General features: G+C 33.0%; 1 protein-coding gene across 2 annotated transcripts in view; it reads left to right on the top strand.

Annotated features, from left to right (window-relative positions):
• The first annotated feature begins 3895 nt into the window (after positions 1-3895).
• The window catches only part of LOC134691447 (probable serine/threonine-protein kinase yakA), a 48995-nt gene continuing 34340 nt past the window's right edge, over positions 3896-18550 (top strand). For both annotated transcript variants that reach the window (XM_063551980.1, XM_063551981.1), the window contains exons 1-3: positions 3896-4017; positions 8377-8477; positions 17387-17642. In XM_063551980.1, coding sequence (XP_063408050.1) covers positions 3925-4017; positions 8377-8477; positions 17387-17642 — 450 coding nt within the window. In that variant the 5' untranslated portion in view covers positions 3896-3924. The remainder of the gene's footprint in view (positions 4018-8376; positions 8478-17386; positions 17643-18550) is intronic.

Raw genomic sequence — 18550 nt, 5'->3', positions numbered from 1 at the left:
AAATTTTCGGAACTTATTTAAAAATCGGAATCGTACTAAGATGTAAGTCAATTTTGTAATAAAGCTGTTGTAGAACCATAATAAATATCACTAATCATTTCAATTAAATTAAAAAATAAATACACTACGACGGACTGATATTTTAAATACGGCCTTGATTATTATACTAATCATAATGAGAATAAAAATGGGAAATGTATTAAAAAAGTAAAATCATTAAAATACTAACCTCCAAGGAAAATTTAAAACGGAAAGTCCCTAATCAAATGGCAAAATAAAATGATATAAAAAAAAAAACGAAAGGACAACAACTGTCATATTCCTGACTTGGTACAGGTATTTTCAAATGTAGAAAATGGTGGATTGAACCTAGTTTTATAGCTCTAAACCTCTCATTTGTATGACAGTCGCATCAAATTCCATTATATTGACATTAATGTGTGAGCAAAGTGTCACAAACAGGGGAACAACAACAACACGAACCATACCAAAAACTTTGGGTGATTTCCGGAAGGGTAAGTTTATCCTGCACCACATGTGGCACACATCGTGTTGCTCATGTTATTACAAAGCTGGTAAATAGTATAATTCTATAGGTCACCTTTGTGAAAAGGAACGGTATTGTAGTTACGACATATTAAAGGAAAATATCCGATATCATCTGTATAACGGATATTCCATAACGGTCAAAGAGACAACAACTCGACCAAAATATCAGAAAACAACCCAAACCACCAATGCCGGTCCTCCAACACAAAGAGAAAATCCCATACCAGAATCCAGCTTGTCCCTAAACAAAAATATGTACTTTAAATACAGAGAAGTAGTATACCCAAAACGACAAAGTTATTTTTCATTTACCTGTATATATTATTAAAACCGTTTTTTTCTTCTTCAAAATTGATTATTTTCGAAGGGCCTTGAATGTTTGTCCCTAATATTTTATAATCTATGCATTTGCATTCAGGTATCGCAGATCAAATTTATTCGTTCATAGTGTGTTAATTGACGTTTTTTGATAGAGTTAAGCCTTCCAAATTGATATTTTATCGTGTATTTAATTTTTCTATGTTGTGAAGTTTAAAAAAAGGTAGAAGGTTTGGTACCATTAAAACGTGTAATCCCGCTGCAAATTTTTGAACCTGTCCTAAGTCAAGAATCTGAAGTACAGTAGTTGTCGTTTGTTTATTTTATTTATACGTGTTTCTCGTTTCTCGTTTTTTATATAGATTAGACCGTTGGTTTTCCCGTTTGAATGATTTTACACTAGTATCTTTGGGGCCCTTTATAGCTTGTTGTTCGGTATGAGCGAAGGCTTCGGGTTGAAGGCCGTACATTGACCTATAATGGTTTACTTTTATAAATTGTTATTTGGATGGAGAGTTGTCTCATTGGCACTCACACCACATCTTCCTATATCTAGTTAGTGCTGGTGAATATTAAAAGTTATGTATATCCATTTAATGGCTGCCGAATGAACATAATGCAAAAAATAAACTATACATTTAAATGGGACACGGCATCTGATCCCACCTCCGAATTGAGGATAATAAAAGAATTATTTCATAACATGAAATGTAATAAAAATTAGATATTGATAACAGAAATAAATGATTTATAGATTAAAGAAAACATATAATTATGGGAAAATGATAGTATAATCAATTTCATGAGACTTTTTACAATTATATAGAGAATGGAAATGGGGAAATATGTCAAAGAGACATAAACAAACCGACCAAAAAGCAGACAGCAGGTGAAGGCCACCAATAAGTCTTCCACACTGCGAGAAAATCCCGCACCCGGAAGTGGGCCTAAGTGCCTTGGCTGGTGGAGGTGGGCCTAAGAGGGCCTAAGCTGGCCCCTAAATAAAAATGAGTACTAGTTCAGTGAAAATGAACGGTCGCATTTAACTCAGAAACATAAATGCAGTTGGGTTAATAATGTGTAAGATCTCACCCTTCCCTTTATACCATAAAACATTAAAGATAACTAAAAGACGCCCGCGAAATCGCTGGCATTTTAAGCTTGGTTGAAAGTATGTAAACTATTGCAGCATGTTTTTTGTAAAAGATATATCTCTAGAGAATTTCAGACAAGATATCAAAAGTCATATAGGTACATGGAGACTTAACAATATCTTTAAGCCCTCTCCCTTTTTTCAAAGTCCTTTATTTTTTTTGTTTTTTGTTATACTGGTATTCCATTATTTTCACGTTTCTGTATACTATGATCATAATACGTATATATATATTACCATTAGTTCTAAGATTCTTCTCTTTCGCGATCACTGCTATATCATATAGAGAGTCTCTATATATAATACTGTGGTATAATAATAACCCAAAGTAAATAATCATAAGAATGGATGACAAATGCGACTATGCATGGTACCTATAGGACACATATGCATGATGATAAGTTTATTGTGGAAGGAAGAGAACACATACATATATAATATGTCTCTAATTCTTAATAAAACGTATTGATTTTAACGATTTGTCCTGCTTCCATTTTAACGATGCAACCAAGGATTTGTATGAATATATAATTATATATGAATTAAATATAAAAAATAAAATCCACCCCAAAATTTGTAAAACATACTTATAAATAGTCCATTTGCCAAAATTTATTTTACTTATTTTGATTCTGTTATTACACACTTTATAAGCAAATTCCTTCCCTTTGTCAATCGTACACTGGTTCTTTTTTTATAAAAAAAATATTTCTGTTGTCAGATGGATTAAGCATAACAACAAATTTATGTAATCAAAAGAATGGAAAACTTTAAGGGCATACGATACAGTTACAGGGGAGGTAATGACGTTGCTAACGTAAACTGTTATTTTCGCGACGTCAAACTGTGACATATCGGGAAAAGATGCACTTTTCGACTGATTTTTTTCATTCAAACTGATTTAATTTGAAAACGAGTTCATGGACCCCTATTTTTCAAAACAGCAATTTGTTTCATTTTGCAAGGAGATTATGTGACCTAAATTTTATAAAACTGTAAATAGAGGATTTTTTTAAATTTTGATATACATGCAGCAAAAAATGACGTATTTTTCTCAATTCATGAACATTTGATAAATATGAGTTATTTCTGAATAAAAAATGCATAATCTTTTATGATACTTATAAAATACAGAGATTATCGATTATTTAACAAAAAACAATTTGTGTTTATCTTTTATAACAAAAAAGTTATGTCATTCTTTCGAAAAAGAAATTACGGCCACAAATCTGAATTTTGAGCAAATATATAAAATTTCGACCTCATTTTACTCAAAAAGTAGCTCATGAAGGTATACTTTTTATTACATATTTGATGAAATCGGGTACAAAATAGCCTATATGCAAATTTTCACGAACTTGTAAATACAGGACCAAAACTGTATCGTATGCCCTTAAAAGTTACTGACATTATATATATAACGCACATGTAAAGTTGCTCTTTCTGCTAGCTCTCCATTGTAAATAAAAATTAATGTCCCTCATAAGGAGACAGCTAAAAAGGGATCTTGAATTGTAGGGTCAATTACGGGAATTGGCAAACGGACTATTAAATCGAATTATTTTTTATTTATATATAAAATATTTTCGGATGCCTATATGACCTGGTGCCGATTTGACTTTTTACTTTAGGGGTCGATTTCACCAGAAAATTGTTTGCAAAAATCATAAGATACTAATTCCCAACAGACTGCAAAATTTCTTAGATTTTTCTTATGGTGCCCGTTTTAATTTTTCTTTATAACCTGTATCTATTGTAAAGTTTTGTTTGTGCGTTGTATAATCATCAATGGCTTTTAATTATGTTAAAAGTGATTCTAGAAGAAGACGTTCCTATCATGCTATTAAAAATACACAACCTTGATTGGTTTAAATTTTGACCAATCCAATGTGGTGTGACAACTAATGGATGCAATAACCTCATTTGTGTCGAAGTGTGCCAGTACATTTAATTTAGATTTTTTGTGGGAAAATCGAGTAAAAAACCCATCAGCAGAAGTAAGTTATGTCATTAAAACCTCAATCAACAAATTTACATTGACCGATAATAAATAAACTTCTGACATAGCTGTTTTTCATTGAAAAATAGTTTGTAAATAAAGGAGCGTCCGCCATTTTCAACGATAATCATGACAGTTTGATCTCCGTTAGTCTACTAATTAACCGTGATACGGTTGACATCACACAATACAAATTATAGGTGTAGAAATGAACTTTGTTAGATGATATTGGTACTTTTTTAATCCTGCAAATAAAAAAGAACCATGAATAAAACATAATTTGGGTAACTCGAAATAATGAAATAGAATACACGCAGACACCGGAGTAACAAGCTACGTGTACATGTACATCCATACGTTTCAACCATGCAGCCAAAAATTGGCATGGCTCAATATAAATATAGTGCATTGAATTCAGAAGTAGAGGCTGGTTATCTTTACAAGTAATTAAAGTTTTAATAATTTTGCCAGTGGCAGTGTTGTCTTCTGTTTGACATTTTGGTCAGACATTGTTGTAGATATTTTCTCTGAAAACAAAACAGCTGTTTTGCCAGACAAGCTGGGGCCATGGGACATCAGAGCTGGTCCCATATCAAAAAGTGTTAGTTTTCGTGGGACCTCATACATTCAAAATTTGTATTTAGTTTCTTACCTGGAAGAAGACGAAGAAAGTAGTTATTTGCCCACCCAAAATAGATGCACTGCTTCGTCGCTTCTGGTGCCGACTGGAGGCCTTGAAATTATATAAATCGGCATCAATCTGGAAGGGCCTGAAGGGCCAAGTGAGCATTTCTCACCACTTGGCGTCTGTCGTCGTTAACAATTTACATTTTGAACTTCTTCTAGAGAACCACTGAATGGAATGGAACCAAACATGGCATGAATGTTCCTTATGATGTGCTGACCAAGTGTTGTTACTTTGTAGCCGATCCATCATCCAAGATTTGCCGCCAGCGGGGGACTTAGTTTAACATAGGGCCATAAGGGAAATACATATAAATGTTTTCTTTTAGAGAACCAATGAATGGATAGAAACCAAACATAACATGAATGTTCCTAATGAGATGCCGACCAAGTTTTGTTACTTTGTCGCCAATCCAACTTCCTAGATGGTCTCCATAGGGGGGACTTAGTTTAACATAGGACCCTATGGGAAGTACATACAAATTTCTTCTTTAAGAGAACCACTGAATTGAATGAAACCGAACATAGCATAAATGTTCCTTTCCTTTTGAGGTTCTGGCCAAGTGTTGTTAATTTGAAGCCAAATTTTATCTTTTTTTTTATGAATTCTAAAACCCAGGTTGTTTCAGGTGAGCGATACAGGCTCTTGAGAGCCTCTAGTTCATTTATCTCTTCATTTATCAGTCAAAGTTATAACTCTTTAGGGTTATTACTGAAAATAACTTGCGTGTGTTATTACAGTTACTTTCATGAGTTGTCTACAGCTACTCTTTATTCCTTAAATTTTCTTAATCTGTAATAACATATGTTTGTTATTTATAAAATTATTTAATTTATAGTGGGCTCTAGGGAACTTTTGAGACTGCGCAGAAACTAAATGTGAAAAATTAACAGATTGAAGTCCGATTTATATAATTTCAAGGCCGCCAGTCGGCACCAGAAGCGACGAAGCAGCACATCTATTTTGGATGGGCAAACAGGGATGATTCCAGGTGTTTTTGAATGGGTCCCTTGACCATTAAATTGGGAATTTTCATCCTAATAGGGAATTTTTTATGCCTAAAATCTAAGACGAAATAACATTCTATTCCTGTAAAAAAGGAAAATGTATTTAAGGTTTCACCTGTAGACTGCTGTAATAAGTTGTAACATTTTGAATAATCCTGGACAGGCTACTGATTATGATATACCGGTATATGCTTACTAGGTCGCCTGACAGTTTCATTGGATTGAGACCAGGGAAGTTGTTACATGAAGATCATTGCACATGATGCACTATCTTCTCTTAGCTATGGTATTATACTGGGCCTTTTACATATATAACAGCTAACATAAACCAATGAAAAAATCATCCATTGGGTAATTTTTTCAACAGCAGGTCATCTTTATAAATTTACCTTGATTCAAATGGATTTCAAATTTAACTGGTCAATTGTAGAATTCGAAAAGCAATTACAAAAGTTCAAGTACTTATTGGACAAGATTTTTTTTTGTAATTTTTGCTTTCTGTTTAGTATGTAGAAGGTTGTATAGTTTTACTTTAGGTGTTACCCTAAGAAACAGGAAATTAAAGCATTGAACCATTGTGTTTAAATATTATTACATTTTGGATCATCTTCAGACTTCACAACTTTTGAAAAAGTTCCATGATGTTGACATTCATTTCATGAATGATCTATCATCCACATGTATTTTCAAAAACTCTCAAACGTTTGTCTTTTGAGGAAATAGAGCCTGACAAAATATAAATTAATTACTTTTAAAAAAAAAAATTTCATCATATTATATAACCCGCTCTGCTGGGCGATCTGCTTTTACGAGATCGGCACCCATTTAGATTTATTCATCAATGTTATACTAGTATCTTAATTGGAATTTTGCTCTCTGCTGAGGTCTGCTTCAATGGGGCTCATTTTGACAAAAAGCATCTTTTTATCGGCCGGGAGATCTACTTTTACGAGTCAAATACTACTTTTACATTTCCATCAATTGAATCCAGCTGCAAAATCGTTTACCACATGTTGACATAATTAAATCGTTGTTAATAAAACGTGAACATTGACATTATTCTCATCCAGATTTTAAAACGCTTAGACGACAAACTATGAAAAATCATAGTTGCCTAAATCAGTGACGGAAACATTTCCGAAACTATTGTTTTTTGGTTTTTTGTCGAGCCTTCGACTTTAGTCGAAAAAGCTTGACTAAGCGATCCTACATTCCGTCGGTGTCGGCGGCGTCCACAAATTTTCACTCTGTGGTTAAAGTTTTTAAAATTTGAATATCTTTCTTAAACTATACTGGATTTCTACCAAACTTGGACAGAAGCTTGTTTATGATCATAAGATAGTATCCAGAAGTAAATTTTGCAAAAATAAAATTCCATTTTTTCTGTTTTTTACTTATAAATGGACTTAGTTTTTTCTGCGGGGAAACATTACATTCACTCTGTGGTTAAAGTTTTTAAAATTTTAATAACTTTCTTTTACTATCATGGGTTTGTACCAAACTTGGACAGAAGCTTGTTTATGATCATAAGATAGTATCCAGAAGTAAATTTTGCAAAAATAAAATTCCTTTTTTTCTGTTTTTTGCTTATAAATGGACTTAGTTTTTTCTGCGGGGAAACATAATATTCACTCTGTGGTTAAAGTTTTTAAAATTTTAATAACTTTCTTTAACTGTCATGGGTTTGTACCAAACTTGGACAGAAGCTTGTTTATGATCATAAGATAGTATCCAGAAGTAAATTTTGTAAAAAAATAAATCCAGTTAACATAAAATACAGTCTGCACTTTAAGTTTTTAAAACATTTATTCGATTCATAAACTATCCTGAAATGTATACCAAACTTGGACAGAAGCATCTTACAATCAAAAGATAGTATCAGTAGTATTGATTGTTTTCCTCATTTTTGTTGAGCCTGGGAGTTACAGCAAAAGTAGGCGAGACTCTGGGTTCCGCGGAACCCTTACGAATTTTTTCTTCTGAATTGGGAATTTCAATTCACATTAATTATTTTGGGGCCGCTGGCCGATTTTAGGGTCGTTAAGCGGCCCTAAACTATATAGTAGAATCATCCCTGGCAAATATCCACTTTTTGATATGGGACGTGCTCTGACGTCCCATGGTCATAGCTTGTCTGGTGATACAGCCATTGGACATCAGAGTAATCTCAGACTAGTATAGCAGTTGAACATACTTCAGAATGAGAGTAAACATTTAACCCTGAAATTTTCACAGACATCAAAATATATTAATCAGTCCCAAAACCAAAACTGAACTTATGCACAATATTTAAAAGGTACCTTAAAACACAGATTATGTTTGAACATTATCACCTCACTTTTACCTTTCTAGAGTTTTGTCCCTCTGTCATAGAAAAAGGTGAATCTCCCAACTTGTCAGTGGACAACTGTTTGCCCACTCACATTTGTACATCATGTACTTTGTTAAGTGTCATTTTTTGGCAAGACTTTTCCATGCTAGCAGTTTTTGCGCTGAGTGTCAGCTCAGGCTGGTAAAATTCCTCCCAGTCCGTAAAAATCATATCTACAGGCCAACATAATCTAACTATAAAATTTCAAAAATTGACCTCAGGGCCTGTAGATTTAAGAGTTCATAGTGAAGACTGTACTGCTTTCAGTTAACATCTGATTAATTTTCTTTACAGATGCCTAGAGCATACAACAGACGTTCACACAGTAGGTCAACATCTTATGATGGCAGAAGCAAAAGACGAAGAAATGATTATTATGAAAGAAGATCAAGAAGGTAAATAGATTTATAACAATATATTACTGATCAGTCAGGGATGTAATTCTATACGGTTATTACAGAACATATTTTGCATGTGTTATTACAAAAGATATCTTGCTTGTGTTATTGCAAAACATATCTTGCATGTATTATTACAGATAATTTTATGATTTGGGCCACATTTAAAAGAATAACTGTTTCCCCTCCATCGGGTCTACTCTTTTTAAACAGACCAGGCATTTAAAAATTTGAGGAGGGTAGAGGGTATCACATAATACCCCACCACTACGTGTGGAGGGGTATAAATAATGACAAAGTCCATACCTGTAAAAAATTAAGGCAGCATTTCGCCTAGGAAGTTACCATTTTAGCCCCTCCCACACCATTTTCCAGGCCAAAAGTTTGGGATGTAGATAGAAATTGAGTTGGTGTGGGGCAGGTTAATTAATAATGACATGAACCATACACCATCTCAAGCCTTCAACAGTTCAAGAAAATAAAGAAAATTCTTACCTTAAATAATTTTAACATACTTACAAGTAAATCTTGGTGCTGTTTCATCAAGTTTGGAAGGCACTTTCGAGTTTGCCTGAGTTTAGCTTTTATCATTAGGACGTCAAATGCATTTTGTGCATTACTAGTAGGCCACACTTAAAAAAAATTTGGTTTGCCCAAACCCTTCCCAAAGGTTGAGACAGTGGGTAAGTAGGTAGGCATTTTTTTTTTTTTTTTCAAAAACAGAAATTGAAGTATCAGATGTTGATTAGTCTTCATATCTATTTGATTAAAAAAAAACTTCTTCATATCAGGACAATAAAAGAATTTGAGGAGGCAGCTTTTTTCTGGGTAGGTAGCGTTTGGACAAACAAACCTATTATTTATTTTGGCCTTAGTCGTTAGTCATCTCATCAGACACAGAAACTGTCACTTCATCTCAGTGAATTTATCTATGTTGTGACCATCATCTGTAGTTTAATTGTTCAACACATCGTTCCATGTGGACCTTTTTGAAAAGCTGTATAATCTTCACCATGATGGGTAACACCTTTGACACGTCCTTGTACTTAATTCGCCCATCTTTCAATCAGACAGTTTACGCTGATACATACCGCTAAATTGATAGATAACTCCAGAGAGTTCCGGTAATATCGGAACCAATGCCCGAATGGAAACGAATTATTTTCGGGAATAAAAAAAATCGATTTTTTTGGGGGCAAATAATTTTTTGACTCAGGGGCTTATTTTTATACGACCGCAAATTTTGAAAAAATTTTCGTCGTATATTGCTATCACGTTGGCGTCGTCGTCGTCGTCGTCCGAATACTTTTAGTTTTCGCACTCTAACTTTAGTAAATAGAAATCTATGAAATTTTAATACAAGGTTTATGACCATAAAAGGAAGGCTGGTATTGATTTTGGGAGTTTTGGTCCCAACATTTTAGGAATTAGGGGCCAAAAAAGGGCCCAAATAAGCATTATTCTTGGTTTTCGCACAATAACTTTAGTTAAAGTAAATAGAAATCTATGAAATTTTGACACAAGGTTTATGACCACAAAAGAAAGGTTGGGATTGATTTTGGGAGTTTTGGTCCCAACAGTTTAGGAATTAAGGGACAAAAAGGGACCCAAATAAGCATTTTTCTTGGTTTTCGCACCATAGCGTTAGTATAAGTAAGGCCAAAAAAAAAAATAGGTGTGTTTCCGGTCGCCCGACCGACCCTAAATTTTTGGCGCCGACCCTAACTTTTTTTTCCCGGAAAAAAAAAAAAAAAAAAAATCCGGATTTTTTTCGTTTTTTTCCGGAAACGGTTTTTGTTTAGTATAGCCTTTGAATGGCATCTTTTAAACGTTTGATTTCAAATACAATTTTAATACAGTAAGCATTTGTGTGATACAGATTGAAGTCAAACAACGGCATGGCTTCTGCTATGGCCATCAGTCAAAGTGTGTTATCAATAACATGCAGTGAACGCTTTTCAACTGTTGATGGCTGGGGGAAGATCCTTCCCAGCATTAAAATCAAGAAGGTAGAGTATACCAATTGAAATCTATAACTTTAGTCCAATATCTTTCAGGGTAGAATTCATGACATCATACTCGATAAATGTTGTCTGTCCCAGAATTCTACCTTCATCATTATCTACCCCCCACCCGGCCTTTCATCTGTTTCATGCACAAGGTATATTTTTTTCTGTTTTTGCTGGAAAATGGCCACAATTGACAAACTGATTATAAAAATACACAAAAAACAACCGAAGCAGGCCAGTAAAAAAAAAAAAAAAAAAATCCCTACCTACCGACCCTTATTTTTTGGGGCATGCAACAGGAAACACACCTATTTTTTTTTTTGGCCTAAATAGAAATCTATGAAATTTAAACACAAGGTTTATGACTATAAAAGGAAGGTTGGTATTGATTTTGGGAGTTTTGGTCCCAACAGTTAAGGAAAAAGGGGCCCAAAGGGTCCAAAATTAAACTTTGTTATGCTGAATCTAAAAATGTACTTAGATTTTTGATTATTGGCCCAGTTTTCAAGTTGGCCCAAATCGAGGTCCAAAATTAAACATTGTTTGATTTCATCAAAAATTGAATAATTGGGGTTCTTTGATATGCCAAATCTAACTGTGTATGTAGATTCTTAATTTTTGGTCCAGTTTTAAAATTGGTCTAAATTAAAGTGCAAAGGGTACAAAATTAAACTAAGTTTGATTTTAACAAAAATTAAATTCTTGGGCCTCTTTGATATGCTGAATCTAAACATGTACTTAGATTTTTGGTCAAAATCAGGATCTAAAATTATTATATTAAGTATTGTGCAATAGCAAGTCTTTTCAATTGCACAGTATTGTGCAATGGCAAGAAATATCTAATTTCACAATATTGTGAAATAGCTAATATTTTTTTAATAAAGAGTTATCTTTCTTTGTCCAGTATAGTAAGCAAGAAATATCTGCAAGATTTTTTTTTAATTGGAGTTATCTTTCTTTGTACAGAATCAACTTAAATCTTTGTTATATACAATATACAATGTATATTCACTTTTTACTACCAACTGATAAATTTAAATAATCTTTACCATTCAGTGAGGTTTTTTTTACATCTTAATATTTTATGATGTATTTAAATGAGTAGTAATTGTTGCAAACTCCATTAGAATATTTTAATTGAAATTAGTTTTGGAATAAGGGAAATGGGGATGTGATTAAAAAATTGGGTTCAATTTTTCTCATTTAAAATTTCATAAATAAAAAGAAAATTTCTTCAAACATTTTTTTGAGAGGATTAATATTCAACAGCATAGTGAATTGCTCTAAGAGAAAACAAAAAAGTTCATTTGAATACATTCATTCTGTGTCAGAAACCTATGCTGTGTCAACTATTTAATCACAATCCAAATTTAGAGCGGAATCCAGCTTGAATGTTGTGTCCATACTTGCCCCAACCGTTCAGGGTTCAACCTCTGCGGTCGTATAAAGCTACGCCCTGCGGAGCATCTGGTTTACCCTGTCGGGGCGAGGGGAAACAAACATGTTTTTTGTTTTGGCCTTGTCTATTTTAAGTGGGCTCTAGGGAACTCTTGAAACTGTGCGCAGAAACTAAATGCATAGCCTTGATTAATTTTTGAATTGAATTACTACATTTTTCATTCACCAGGGAAATTTAATGAGACAACCCTCATAAGGGATAATCTTAGCTGTAATAACAAGGCTTAAGCTGTAATAACAAGGCTTAGGCATGTAACTCATTTAGAAACACTTGATATTATCAGTGAGAAGTAGCATGCAGTTTCACTTGTTTGATATCATTCTTATATTAAAAGACATAAAATATTTTATAATTGACGTTAAGCAAGAAAAAATCAATAAATTCAGCGATTGAGTTTAAATGAATGTTGATTACACCAGCATGGTCACTGTTGTTATAAATATAGATCAAAGGAATCAAATGCATATTAACAGTCTCGAAAGAAAAAATCAATATATATGTAAAAAGTAAGGCAGACATGTACAACTCTACTATGTTAACATAACTGACAAATTACCAAGGCTACAAATGTATGTGGATGTTTAAATTTTTTTGATTGTTCATATGTTTCAGAGTTAAGTGTGTCACCCATTTTTACTGAAGTACATTTAGTATACAATATTGTTTATCGTATTCTGGACAAATCATAAAGTTCTCTGTTGATTGTAAACAATCCCAGACAGATTGTTATGGACAACATAAACAAGATCAATAGAATGTAAAATGTAACTATAAAACTACTAGAGTTACTTCCCTTTCCTCAGAATATAACAAATAATGAGCTCTGACACTGAATCATTCTGAATATTCATTGTATGACTCATCTTGTAAATGTTATTTGTACATGATATATATACATGTAGACATATATTATACATGTATATTCATAGTTATCATCTGATCTTATTATATTCCTTCCAAAAGAATGCCATATTATTCTATATACATGTACAATGATGTACATGATATATATATTAATAACATATTTATACCCCACGCAACGAGTTGCGGAGGGTATAATGTTTTTGACCCGTTTCTCCGTCCGTCAGTCCTGTTTCTTGTCATCGCAACTCCTCTCAAACCACACAACAGAATTTCACGAAACCTTTTCAGATAGTAAGGACATACTATGTAGTTGTGCATATCAACGGGAAATTGCGATTTAATTTTTTTTCTAGGAGTTATGCCCCTTTGAACTTATTTACTTTAATGTACTACTGCAACAGTTTGTCATCGCAACTCCTCTCAAACCACAAAACAGAATTTCACGAAACCTTTTCAGATAATAAGGACATACTATGTAGTTGTGCATATTGACGGGAAATTGCGATTCAATTTTTTTTCTAGGAGTTATGCCCCTTTGAACTTATTTACTTTAATGTACTACTGCAACAGTTTGTCATCGCAACTCCTCTCAAACCACAAAACAGAATTTCACGAAACCTTTTCAGATAATAAGGACATACTATGTAGTTGTGCATATTGATGGGAAATTGCGATTCAATTTTTTTTCTAGGAGTTGTGCCCCTTTGAACTTATTTGCTTCAATGTACTTCTGCAACAGTTTGTCATCTCAACTCCTCTGAAACCACACAACAGAATTTCATGAAATGTTGTAGATAATAAGGACACACTATTTAGATGTGCATATTGGCAGGAAATTAATTTTTTTTATACAATTTTTTTTTTCTTTCACTTATTTAATTTCTCCAATGACAATGTGGGGACGTGGGGTATGTGAGCGTGCTCACTAAGGTTCTTTAATTGTCTAATGTAAGAAATCTAAATTAAATACGCTGTAGGTCTCTAGATTGGCTAAAGTTGATGGGAGTTGTGTATCTGCTTAAAGATTTGAAACTATTTCTGTGTAGATGTATGACATTTGAAAACTCACACATTTCATTATGCATAAAATTTGAACCTTAGTATAAATCATGTTCCTTATAATATAATCTTTCTAATTTTAATGCCAAATTAGAGATAGTACCCCATTTTCACAGTCCACTGAACATAGAAAATGATATTTTCATGTACTGGGGAAACATTCTTGTTGATAACTGACTGTTTACAGTGCTCCAAAACCACAAGTATTTTGACTATCCTAAGACCTTCATCATTATGACCTCATAAGATAGATGCTAATTACAAATAGATACATGTGTTTGTACATGTGCCAGTTATGCATTTGTTCTGTCATGCGATTGTCGTCATTAAGAAACATTGTTGTGTCGTCATTGTGCTCATTTGGCAGAATATCTGTTATGTTGACATTTGTTCTTTTCTTTTCTATTATTTTCCTAGACTGATATTTATGTTGATGTTTGTTTTTGACTTTTCTGTTAGTTTCCTGATGTTTCTATGTTTTCTGACGCATTGTAAACAAATAATTCATTTCTATGTGGGATGTACTGTCTTTGTCTAAGGTCACGATGCAGTGATCCTAATCAAAACACATTGATCACTTTGGGGAAGTTTTGAAGAAGAAAAAAATTGAGAATGAAGACGGGAAATATATGTCAAAGAGATAACAACCCGACCAAAAAGCAGACAACCGCCCAATGCTACCAATGGGTCTTCAGCATAGGAAGAAAACCCACACCCTGAGACAGACTTCAGCTGGCCCTTAAATAATGGTTATTTATTTGTCATATGTTCCTTAAAATCCTTAAAACCATCATGCACACTAAGTTAGTGACTAACTACAATAACTTACCCTTGTTACTTGACAGGTAGATAGTTAATACCATATATTTTACTTTTGAAAAATATTCTGTAATTTGAAAGGGAAATGGTCTGAAATTTTTAATTTGTTTTTTTTATTTTATCAAAATGTGTGAGGACTTCCCTGGTGCTAACCAAAATGTGTTACAGCTAGCAAGAAATTTAGAGTATGTAAGGGGCAGGAATAGAACCATATTTTGTTTGGTTTTCCCCTTGAAGTTAAATATCGGCATAGATGCCAACCATTACGATTTTTCCGTAGTTTTTCCGATTTTGCGATAAATACTAGGCTATTACGGTCAAAGTTGAATAGTTACGGATTCCCAATCATCGCCGTTCAATTTTGTAAAACGCGGATTTTTATCCATTACTTCTCCGTCCTGGTCCGGTATTTAGAAAACGTCAATATAATGCTTCCGGTTTCTCGGGAGTGATCAACCTATTGTTGGGAACTAACTGACTTCCGAAGAGGCAAACCTGCACTTTATGAAGTAGCTTTCCCCCTTTCTCTACTTCTCCTTGACAAAACGAAAATGTACGAGTCGAGAACATCTGAACAATTAATGAATGGAATACATACTACAGACAACATGTTGAAAGACAAATTTTAGTGCACATCATTTTGCAACCACTCGTCAGTTTTTTATTGGTAAATGCAAGTTAATGAATGATTACTTAAAACTTTTCAAAAATACAGAAAATTTGATAGTTTGTTACTGATTGTGTCAAAAGGGGTTGGCATCTATGTATCGGTAGTATAAAATTAAGAATGGAAATGGGGAATATGTCAAAGACACAGCAACCAGACCAAAGAGTATATAACAGCTAAAGGTCACCAATGGGTCTTCATTACAGCGAGAAAATGTCATACCCAGAGGTGGTCCTCAGCTAAATAAAAATGTGAACCATGTTCGTCCACTCTTGATTATTTTAAAGTGGTTAACAATCCTTAGATGTTTCTTCAACAACTGACAAGCCCTCAGTGCTGTACGGCAAGTCCTAAATCTTCTACAGTCTAATAATATATTTTGAATAAGTTGGATCTATCTATGCCAAATGGCCCTTTACCAAGTTCCTTCTTTCTTTGTCTTATGTCAGTTACCGATTTATATATTTTTGTGTCATATCTTGATATATTGCTTCAAAATATATCTTATAATTAGTCTCAGAGGGCACTGCCCACTCATGACAGATAAAAAAAATCATCAATACATTCAAATCTTTGTTGCCTTTCATGGTTCATTGTCCTTTTGGTTCAAATTTGTTTCTTTTTTATATATTTTTGATCTGAAAGATAAGCCCGAGGGTAGATAACCCTAATTTCCAATAAGTTTTAAGTTTCTTTGTGCATCACAAGTACATTTTTAAGAGATACAGATATATCCTATTTGAAAATGCTTACAAAGTCCAAGGGTAGACAAACCTGATTTATGTTTTAATGCACGTTGTTTAACCAAACATAAACATGATAAAGTATTTATGTGCTAAAATGCTCCATCTATTTTGAACATATGTGTAAATAACTGAGCACATCCAATTATTTACACTTCAACATTAGCCTTTACTTTCTAAATACATGTACAATAAAACAAACACAAGTTTGGATACTGAATGGCGCAGTGACCACCTCTTAAATTTTATTTCTTATACAAAATGTATCTGATCTGCATGTTTAGTCCATCCAACTAAAATAATAAAAGTCTCATCAAAAACACAAGATGTCAGAATCTTGGACAATTTGTTCTGCAACAAAATAATCTACAAAATAAATACAACACATTTAAATACCGTTCTATATAAAACTTGAATACAAATATTTTGTATACAAAAAAAAATGAAAATAAACTTCTACCTACATATATATGCGTGTATGTGGTCACTACACAGTCCTCGATAACTAAAAAAACCATGCAATTTACTTTTATACTGACCGCCAAACCGGTTCACGGCAATAGTATACAAAACTTACAACTTATACAAAATCTCCTTTATAAAATTAATGCACAATCTTTCAAATACTTTCCGCATACAGCACATAAATTCATTTCTAATAGGTTTAAGTTTCTTTGTACATCACAAGTACATTTATAAGAGATACATATCCTATTGGAAAATGCACACAAAGTCCAAGGGTAGATAATCCTGATTTCCAACAAGTTTAAGTTTCTTTGTACATCACAAGTACATTTATAAGAGATACATAACATATGGGGAAATGCACACAAAGTCCAAGGGTAGATAATCCTGATTTCCAACAAGTTTAAGTTTCTTTGTACATCACAAGTACATTTATAAGAGATACATAACATATGGGGAAATGCATAAAATTCCTTATAATTCTTTCTGTGGTCATGAGTAGAGCTTCTTTGATAGAAAAAAAACTGTGAACTTATTTCCTCTTAAAAATCTCATAATTGGCATTCATGTACTTGTATATGATTGCACTGGAGATCTATGTGTTATAAATTAAACACCATCATCAAAAGAAAAATTCATCGAGTCCAACAATATTTTTTTTAGTTAAATCTTTTATTGCATTTAACTTTATAAAAGGTGATTGAAATGATTCTAAACATAATATGAAAATAAAGTTATTTTTGTGTGTCTCTTTTCTTAAAACTCACTTGACATTATAAAAGAAAATTAATATTTATGTATTTTTTTTATATATTTTTCAGTAGTGACCGACGTCGTCCGCGAAGAAGAGACGACTCAGTGGACAATTACAGAGACAGATCTCACACCCCTGATCGTCATGGTCGCTGTAGTAACAGATATGAGGCTTCCCACAATAACAGATACAGGGACCAGAGTGGGGGACACAGTAGTCATAGAAACAGCAACAGAGATCCGATAAGGACCAGACGACAGGGAAGACGTAGAAGTTATCGTCACAGACGGAGATCGTCCTTCACCTCGTCTTCCAGCAACAGGGTTAGTTTTTGTTCTCGAGATAATAAGTCCAATTTTGGCCTTTTCAGTATTGCTTTTCTATCAAAGGTTCAAAATCTGCACTTAAGAATGGAATTTGTCATGTTTGTTTTATAATGTAGATAGATTGAGACAGTCATGTTAGTTATGTTTTTAGGGTAACAATTAATATGATTATTTTGAAACATAAAAACAAAATAGATAAGGAACTCAACATAACTGACTGTTTCCAGAATTAAAATTTTAATGCGAAAATTAATAAAATCTCCATTCATGTAAAGGTTTTGGACCTTGATATGTATTAAGATTTGAATCAAGGTCCCCAATAAGAGTATAAACCAGGCCAGAGATGAAATATTTCTGTAGGCTTCACGTCCCAATTGACCCTGAAAAATTAATATGAACTATCTTTTTATATATTTCTTATTAAACAATTTGAAATCTAAAATAATTTTTATTAGAAATTTAAAAAAAAATCATAATTAGAAAAAAAAAAATTCTTCTAGAAATTTATAAAAAAAACAAAACTATGATCATCATGATCATATTGATTAACAATTTTAAGTTCATTTGAATTTTGTGGGTCTTTGGGACAATGGCAGACAAATGATATTTGATTTCTGGTCCTATGTTTTCATTTTTTCCCCAGCTATGCCAGGAACAGGTAAGTTATATGAATGTATATTAAAAGGCAGGAAAAATCAACCAGGGCCATTATATAAGGGAAATATCCAATTGACATAATTATAAATGCTTAAGAACCTTGCATCAAGTGGTTAAAACAGAAATATTGAGGCTTACAAAGGGGAATTTTAGAATTAATGGGACAAACACAAGAATATTGCGGCTTGAAAGGGGAATTTTATAATTAATGGGACGAAAACAAGAATATTGAGGCTTTAAAGGGGAAT

Source organism: Mytilus trossulus, chromosome 11, assembly GCF_036588685.1.
Source record: "Mytilus trossulus isolate FHL-02 chromosome 11, PNRI_Mtr1.1.1.hap1, whole genome shotgun sequence".
In the NCBI taxonomy this organism is placed as follows: domain Eukaryota; kingdom Metazoa; phylum Mollusca; class Bivalvia; order Mytilida; family Mytilidae; genus Mytilus; species Mytilus trossulus.
The sequence above is the reverse complement of the archived record's forward strand: the minus strand, read 5'-3'. Positions and strand labels throughout refer to the sequence as shown.